Source organism: Macrobrachium rosenbergii, chromosome 26 (genome assembly GCF_040412425.1).
Source record: "Macrobrachium rosenbergii isolate ZJJX-2024 chromosome 26, ASM4041242v1, whole genome shotgun sequence".
Taxonomy (NCBI): domain Eukaryota; kingdom Metazoa; phylum Arthropoda; class Malacostraca; order Decapoda; family Palaemonidae; genus Macrobrachium; species Macrobrachium rosenbergii.
Genome location: NC_089766.1, coordinates 40,052,996 through 40,061,909, shown reverse-complemented (window position 1 = coordinate 40,061,909; position 8,914 = coordinate 40,052,996). Strand labels below are relative to the sequence as shown.

The 8,914-nt window shown below is 37.1% G+C and overlaps 1 protein-coding gene across 2 annotated transcripts; it reads left to right on the top strand.

Moving 5' to 3' along the window:
* Window positions 1-4,213: 4,213 nt before the first annotated feature.
* LOC136853131 (putative nuclease HARBI1) lies at window positions 4,214-7,802 on the top strand. 2 transcript variants are annotated; one of them, XM_067128430.1, is made up of 4 exons: window positions 4,214-4,555; window positions 5,393-5,543; window positions 5,832-5,960; window positions 6,505-7,802. In XM_067128430.1, exons 1-4 carry the CDS (start codon window positions 4,346-4,348, stop codon window positions 7,353-7,355), a joined length of 1,341 nt encoding a protein of 446 aa, XP_066984531.1. In that variant the 5' UTR covers window positions 4,214-4,345; the 3' UTR covers window positions 7,356-7,802. The 2 variants fall into 2 exon arrangements, with proteins under 2 accessions (XP_066984531.1, XP_066984532.1); XM_067128431.1 differs by having other exon boundaries at window positions 4,217-4,555; window positions 5,393-5,528.
* Window positions 7,803-8,914: the final 1,112 nt, after the last annotated feature.

The window sequence follows — 8,914 nt, the reverse complement described above, 5'->3', positions numbered from 1 at the left end:
TCTCCCCTTAGCTACCCGTAAGTTCAGAATTTGTTTTGTGTGCCTATTCTGTACATACAGTATTGTATTCACTTCATATCATACTGTACTTAAATAGGCATGAAGAGTACAGTAACTAACATACAAATGGCCGTCTGGAACGTAACTCGTTTGTGTGTAAGTAGGGTGGTGTCTGTATAGCACTGCAAAGTTCAGCAATTGAAAAAAAAAGGTTACAAAAAGTAAATGCACAAAACACTACATATATTTTACCGTTTACACAGTTCGAGAGGTGCAGACTGAACTCAGATGTTGAGACTATACTGTAAAAAGCCTTGGTCTTTACTTCATGTTTCCATCTGCACAATAAAAAAGAAAAAAAAAATAAGTAATGGTAACCTCTGGCGCGTAAGAATGCATGTCAGTATTAAATCACTTTTAAGTGTTTGTGTGTAGACTGCAGCTGGCAATTAAAAGGAGGAAGTATACTCTTCATGATTACAGGGAACCCCGATCCCAGAAAACTTGACTCGAGAATCAAAATGCTGACGTTGGTAACCATTCGGCCATCCGGAAATCTTTTTATTGGCACCACAGCTTAACCTCACTGTTCACTGTACTGCTAGTTAAGGAAATTGAAACCTATCCGCAGAATATTTTTCATAAGAACAGAATAGAATATAATATAAAATTTATGTCAACGGCCAAGCGCTGGGACCTATGAGGTCACATTCAGCGCCGAAAAGGGAAATGAGAGTAAGAAGGTTTGACAGGTGTAACAGGAGGAAAACCTCGCAGTTGCACTATAAATCAATGATCAGGAGAGGGTAGAAAGTAAGATGGAAAAAACAATATGAATGGAGGTACATTAAAGGAATAAGGAGGTTGAAGCTACGGGCCGAAGGGACGATGGAAAGACCCTTAAGTAATGCCTACAGTGCACCGCGTGAGGTACACTGACGGCACTACCACCCTAAGGGTTTTGATTGACAATACCCTGTCAACTGTCAAGATATTCAGAAACTCGTTTCATGAATCGTGTCTGCAAATACAACGTATTCATTTGGCTAGGTCACAAAACCAGGTATTCCCGAGTTGCACTTTGACCCCTAAAGTTCCTGGGCACGACGAACGAAAATTAACTCATTACAATTTTATAGTTTTTAAATACTCCGGCTTATTCAGTGTTCTTTAAATCATCCTTCCCAGTGAGTCTTTGAGTGGCAAAAAAAAACGTAATTGCTTATACAATATATTTGTCAATGCAGAATTATCCTTAGGTATATATATATATATATATATATATATATATATATATATATATATATATATATATATATATATATATATATATATATATATATATATATATATATATATATATATATATATATATATATGTGTGTGTGTATTCGACCGAGTAACACGTTTTACAAAAACGAGGTTGAAAGTATAGAAAGTCAGAGAGTACAACAATTTCACAGGTAGAGTTTTCAGTTATTTTTAAAAATGTTCCTTGGGGACAGTAGATCACGTTACACAAAACAGAACTGATCAAATAAGAGCAATATACTGTACATAATTTCAGATAAGAGTTGTTCATTTTCAAAATAGAATAAGTTAGGAATTGTTCAACTCTGAGTGACTTTTAAACTGCCTTCCACGCGCTCTCATGCCATGAAAGAAACTAGTCTTTTTTAAGATGTGTAATTATGAAATGAAAACGAAAAACTATAAAAAATAATTGAGTTTTTATGACGGACGCAAAAGCCCTTGGAACTGCCTAAGAAACTGAAAATGAATGCATTTCAGAACGCCTAGTGTTGCACAACTTGTAACTAATAGATAAGGAAGAGGAAACAAATCCAAAATGAAGAACACCACAAATGTTGAGAGTAAAAGAATGAAAAGCAACACCCGAGACAGACATTAGGCAGAAGACAAAAGTAAACACCTGGCACCAAAAAACATTTTCATCCAAATGAAAACCTTTCAAAATGTTTGAATCATTAAGAGAAATAATAATGTAATAACACTCACCACAACCGAGACAACGCAGTCCTTCTGAAATTGAAAAGAAAAAATAAAGATAATCATTGTTGTCATGAACTTTGATCGAAGTTATTATTGTAGAGACTGTATCTATTTTCTACATTCTCTTTTTCTCTAAGACTCTTTTTCTCTCTCTCTAAGACTTACCATTCTTACTGAATAAGGTTTTTACTAGTGCTTTCACAATTGAAGACACTACCTCAATCCCTGAACCAGCTATTAAATATGAAGGAGCAGAACCGCTTGACAGAATAATGTTTACAGAAGAAGACGTTAAAAGCAAAATAGATAAACTTAACCAGTTCAAATCTCCTGACCCGGATGGATTCATCCAAGAGAAATGAAAGAGTTAAAAGAGGAGATAGTTCCTCACCTATTTAAACTCTACAGGAAAACTGCAGAACAACGAAAGGCACCAAAAGGATGGAAACTAGGTAATGTGGCCCCAGTTTACAAAAAAGGTCCAAGAGAAGAGCCAGCAAATTATAGACCAACCTGTCTAACGTCAGTCCCTTGCAAGGCAAACTGAATATCCTGAAGGGACTCAGAACTACAAAAGGATCACCACAGACGCATCTCCCTTTCGTGCAGAGAGAAATGGAGGGTCAGTATCTACTGACAAGTGCCAGCTCTCCGCTTTTAATTTTGTTTATGAACTTCAGTGAACAGTCTTCACCGAATTGTATTTTTATATTGGAATCTTGTCAAAGTTTTTTTTTAACAATATAGTTATTTCACAAAACTGTGAAAAGGAAGTCCCATTTAAGGAAATAGCTTAACTGAAATTTGTAGACATTTATTGATATCCTCAAGATTTTAAGGGAAGTTGCCAAATACTCCCATAAACAATCTCTCTTAAAACTCACAGGGATGAAATAAAGTCTTATTGGCGAAACGGCACAGATGAGATTTGCCTTGAGAATATTTGAAATGAAAATATCTTTAAGGAAACACTTCACAAAACTGAAATATAGAAGCCCTAAATTCCGGTACCCGTATGGAATACTTCTTAAATAAAAAAAATCAGATGAACAAAGAGAAATATAAATAAAAGGCTTTAGAAATAATTGTTTTCCCTTTATTGAACAAGCATGAACCAAAAGGTCGAAACAAAAAGTTAAAAAAATTTAAAAGAAAACTGAAAAAAAATATTTACTTATTTAAAAAAGTATAAACATTCTAACTATAAATCTTAACGTTATCAAGCGTACTGATACAAAAGTGGAAACGCATGCGTTTTGTGTCGTCATGAGGACGGAAAGGTAGTACAGGTATCTAAAGACTTAGATTTTAGTATTTACAAGAGATTGTGGTTAAATATAATTAGTGAAGTAAATGGAAGAAGCCCATTACCTGAACGTCTCTATCAGTAACCTAAACAATGAAGTGAACAAAATAGTAAGAAAATATGAAGCAATAACATTTCTTGTTGGGAGAAGAGTAAAAGTAAATCAGCTGTGCCGACTTCTTGGATATCAACATACAAGCCCGAATGAAAGCTCGTATGTCATCTTCTATGGGGAGCTATTATAATACCAGAAGTCGTGCACAACGCCCCCCCCCCTATTTACCCTTTGTTTATTGAGAACCGCATGGCCGATCATATTTGACTAGAAATCAGAGCCCGTTATCAACATTCCGATCTGTCCTTTTTTTTTTTACCTGGAACAGATATTGAGATGACACAGATAAAAGAGGCCACGAGAAGACTTAATGCCACTCCCTTAATAAGCTTAGCCCCAACTACGCTTCTTAGGATGGCCTTTCTAAAGGCAAATTAAGCTGCCTGAATTGTCTTACCTCTGCAGGAAACCTGGGAAGGGGCAATGGAATCGCTGCCCACCTGGCAAGTGACTCATCGCTTGCGCACGGCCCCTACCCCTGGCCACGTGCCTTATAAGCAGTTAGTTAGTTGTGGGGGCAGAAGCCATGCAGTAACAGCACGCGGGCAAGTGGTAACTTTGCTGAGAGCTCACCCTTCATCCCCATCCGACTCCAGACTCCAGTCATCCTCGAGGGCACCGCCATACGTGTGATCATCCCTCCTCCTTCTTCGCCAGACCCACATCCTCTAAGGTAACGTGCGAGTGAAGACTTTCAGGCCCGTATTTTTAAAACTGCGAAGAGCCTCTTCGTCGATGAAGAGCCTCTTCGTCTCCTAAACGGTATTTTTAAACCGCGAAGAGGCTCTTCGTGACGAAGATGAAGCAAATTGAGCCGGAAAAATTATTGGAAACGAAGAGGTAGTGTGAACGATCTCTTCGCTAACCTCTTCGTATATTTTTTGTAAAATTAAAGGAGAACCGCACAAGTAATGTATGTATTGGAATGTATAACACATGTCAAATATTTTAGTAGTCCATTTTCCGGTACTTCAATACATATATGGCCTTATTTACATTCTTGTAAAAGACTGTCATTGTACTTAGAAGACATCACGTTCCTGGTTGTGTTTATGAAGTGGACTTTTCACAGCTGTAAGAGAATCGCCTTTCAACTCCTCCTGGATTATTTAATTAAGAAGGTAAGGACATTTTCGAATCGTGTAAAAAATATTCTTCTTGGAAGGTTATTGAGACATTACAAGGTGCAGCACAGCATGATAGCTAATACAGAACTGCTGGTAGCCAATCCATGTAAGGGGGAATTCGGTGGGTTATTTATTGTTACCTATAGGCTAGGGCTCGGTTAGGTTAAAATTGGTAATGGAAGGGTCAGAAGAGTTACAGCAATTTGAGAGTGGCATGAAGCAATGGATATGCTGTATGACATTGAAATCCACAACCTAAGTGTGTCTCCCACCCCACTTGGTCCCGCTGGTAGCCAATCATGCAAGGGGGCAATCAGTCATGTTATTGTTTTTGGCATAAGTATATTTCTCTGACAAAAACATATTTACCAGGTTAGATTAACCAGTTAGGCTAGTCTTAGGTTTGGTTAGGCTAGTATTAGGTTTGATTAGGCTAAGGCTATGTTAGGTTATTGGTAATGGAATGAACACAAGAAGGAGTTACAGTAATTTGAATTTAACTTCAGGAACACATTGACCTCTGGTATGTATTCCACTTTCTAGAGGGCTACCAATATTGATGAGGACTTATAGTGGAAGTCTTGAATATACATTAGGCTAATAACAGACTTTTAAAGGTTGTATTTTCTTTTGATCATGATAAGTTGATGGTATTTTCCAACAGATATTTTTTCCCCTCTAGTTTCACCTTGCCCAGCAGTTCTTTGAGTTTCATGCATACTTTTGGGTGTACTGTTCATGTTTGTAATAATGTCATAGGTAGTCACCAGCCTGATTTACATGATGTTACCTGACTCAACATGCATGTTAATGGTAAACACTATATTACAGAATTTGTTCACCATGGAAGAGTGGAATGAAGCAGTGGATCTGATTTTTGACATTGAGATCCACAACCTGCTTGGTGATGCAGCTGAGGAAGACAGGCACAGGCCAGTTGCACGACGACCCCGTTACATTGTTGCTGGTGAGAATATAGAAAGTAATTAATTATATTGTACCTTACATCAATTCTTACCATCAATTCTTTTAGAAATATTTTAATTTGTTTTTTGCTGGGACCATGTGCTTAACATATTTAGAGGTCTGTAAATTTCCAAGCTACAACCATTTATGAGTAAGAGTAATGTTTTTCTGGTTAATATACTAAACAAGGCATAACTGATTTAAATTGTGTAATACGTACTTATAAAATCTACACCACTGAAAGCAACCCCATGGCAATCAAATGATTACCACAATCATTTATGTAATCTCTTCTCATTTTCAGATCGTATGGATCCATTTACATCATTGACGGATGAGGAATATGTCGATAGATTCCGGCTTACAAAAGAGTGTGTGCATCATCTGATAGGAGAGATTCGGGATCAACTTCCTCCTGCCAACGACAGGCGAGGTAAGCTCATCTCATGAATGTGGAAGGTACTTTAATGCAGTGTGTGAGGAAAGTGACAGGAGGTAACAAGACCACTTTCAGTTTTGTTTATCTTCTATGACATTGCGTATTAAGCTCATTTGCATAGCCTATATGTTTGTGTTTTAGCAGAGGCTAGAGCACTGTCAGTGTTCCTGAAACACGAATACGTACTGTATATAGAAGCAGGGTTGGGGCCAGTTATGAATTGAATTGGAATTGATGCTAAATGTATGGTAACTATGTATATATTTATGTTTATATCATGTTCAAGATTGACAGGATTAATTCCTGTCAGTGTAGCTGAATGAGATGGTGTCAACAGGACTAGTATTGGATTTGAGCATATGATTGGAATTTAAGTGGAATTGAACATTTACTTTTTAAAATCTATTGCACTTCATTACCATAATTTTATACACTGAAATGGAATCATTATATATGAAATGACTCCAACCCTGATATTATTGAACATTATATATTAAGTGATTGAGTTGGCAACAATTTTCTTTATTCCTTTCTACAGGTTGTCCTGTCCCACCTAGTCTGCAGGTACTGATTGCTATTCGGTGTATGGCAGATGGCAGCCACCAAATATCAGTTGGTGACGCCTACAATATTTCCCAGTGCAAAGTGAGCACAAGCCTCAAGACAGTGGCAAGAGCAATTGCCAACATGTCCCCCCAGTACATCAAGTTTCCTGCTGGAAATGATCTTCGGCAGAAAATGATGGATTTTCAGTCTATTGCTGGATTTCCAGGGGTAATTGGTACAATTGATTGTACACACATACCCATATTAAAGCCATCTCTACCAAATTCAGAAATATACAGGTGTAGAAAAGGATTCTTTTCTCTTAATGTTCAGGCAGTTGCAGGGCCTGACCTTACCTTTTATAATGTTGTGTCCAGATGGCAAGGTAGTGTCCACAACAGCAGAATTTTTGCTAATAGCCGGCTCTGTGCAGAACTAGAAGAGGGATTGCTACCTGGTCATCTCCTTGGGGACAGTGGCTATCCTTGTAGGAAGTATCTTTTGACGCCTCTACCAAATCCAACAGGGAGAAGTGAAGAGGCTTACAACATCAGCCATAGTCGCACAAGGAACACGGTAGAAAGGGCATTTGGGGTTTTGAAAAGAAGGTTTGGGTATTTGGGTGGGAGAGTGAGGACGAACTTGGAAACAACCAAGGCAATAATTGTAGCCTCAATGGTCCTTCATAACATTGCAGTGAGGACCAGGGTCATAAGGGTTGAAAATGAACAGATGGCAGTGCATGAAGAGCCAGTGTTTCAGGAGCCCGCCTTACCTCTGGCTGGTAGTGAAACTGCACAAGGGAGAGTGAAACGCCAAAATATAATTAGACACTACTTTTGAATGCCTGGAAGCTGTTTTTATTTTTTGTTGCTGTTCCCAAGACTACCTGACTGAACAGCTCTTGAGTTCCTTAGGCATATTATGGGATGGACCGGCTTTCCCACATTTCTTTCAAGGAGTATGTTGTACTGTTGTTAGTTGCAATCAAGTAAATTCAATATGTACATTTTAGTTTTACTTATTTGCTTGATTTGATTTGATTTGATTTATATAAAATTTTGGCATTATGCCAAGTATATTGTAAAGAACTTTGAGTACTACTCTACCTTGTTTTAGAGTCATATGTAATGGTTAACATTCATGTATGTCAATTTGTACCTTCACAGTTTGCTTTGAGTATAAATATTAATTAATGACTGGTTTTTCCCAAACATGCATCCAATTATGAAGTGGCCAAATATATATGTATTTATTTATTAAAAGTCTCATTATATGTTTTAGTAGTTATATACTGTATCTTTTTAACCTTTAAGAATTTGTAATGCTAGTTATCACTAACATAGTCACTTACTGTATCTTTGACTATCTTCATCAAGTCACCTGACACAATGCAGAGGACGAGTATTGTTACCATTTACAAACACACGTACTGTAATTTCTTGGATGCTTGAAATATTTTTACAAAATATCACCTGACACAATGCTGACTTAACACTACAGAAAACTACATAATACATACTGTACAATGCAGCTTCACCGCATTCCATCCTCCAAATACACCACTATTCTTACTCAAACCTGTGGCAAACAGGTATCTTAATACAACAGCTAACTATAAGGACATGACTCCACCAGATTTTTAACATGCCAAAAATGTCACTTGGTGTTACATGTGAACCTAAGGCACCCCTAGTTTAGGAAAATATACTAGGTTTAATAAAATGACCATAATGTTTAAGCTTATTTTTACTAATAACACACTGGACATGACTTAACACTAATGGACAGAAAACTACATAATACATACCGTACAATGGACATGACTTAATACAACAGAAAACTACATAATACATACTGTACAATGGACAATGACTTAATACAACAGAAAACTACATAATACATACTGTACAATGGACATGACTTAATACAACAGAAAACTACATAATACATACTGTACAATGGACATGACTTAATACAACAGAAAACTACATAATACATACTGTACAATGGAGATGGACTTAATGCAGAAAAAAACTAATACATACTGTACAATGGACATGACTTAATAATACACAAAACTAATACTAATGTACAAACACCTACAACTTAAGACGACATGCTTCAATTTTTTCCATGATTTCCAGCTCCAAAATTTCATACTGTACAATGGACATGCTTTCTTTTGCTGATTTGCAGCTTTACCTCTGCTTCTTGCAGCCTTAAATCTCGCTCTTTACGTTCGCCTTGCAGCCTTAACTCTGCTTCTTGCAGCCTTACCTCTGCTTCTTGCAGCCTTAACTCTGCTTCTTGCAGCCTTAAATCTCGCTCTTTAAGTTCGCGTTCCTGCCTATCTTTAGTCACCAACTCGTTTGCAATTCGTTTCTCATGTAATTCTATGC

What these genes read in the sequence shown, in the direction of transcription:
- LOC136853131 (XM_067128430.1), top strand. Translation starts at nt 4,346, where the DNA reads ATGTATGTATTGGAATGTATAACACATGTCAAATATTTTAGTAGTCCA. An exon ending in TGGATTATTTAATTAAGAAG is followed by an intron (nt 4,556 to 5,392) that starts GTAAGGACATTT and finishes ACTATATTACAG; the next exon opens with AATTTGTTCACCATGGAAGA. An exon ending in TGCTGGTGAGAATATAGAAA is followed by an intron (nt 5,544 to 5,831) that starts GTAATTAATTAT and finishes TCTCATTTTCAG; the next exon opens with ATCGTATGGATCCATTTACA.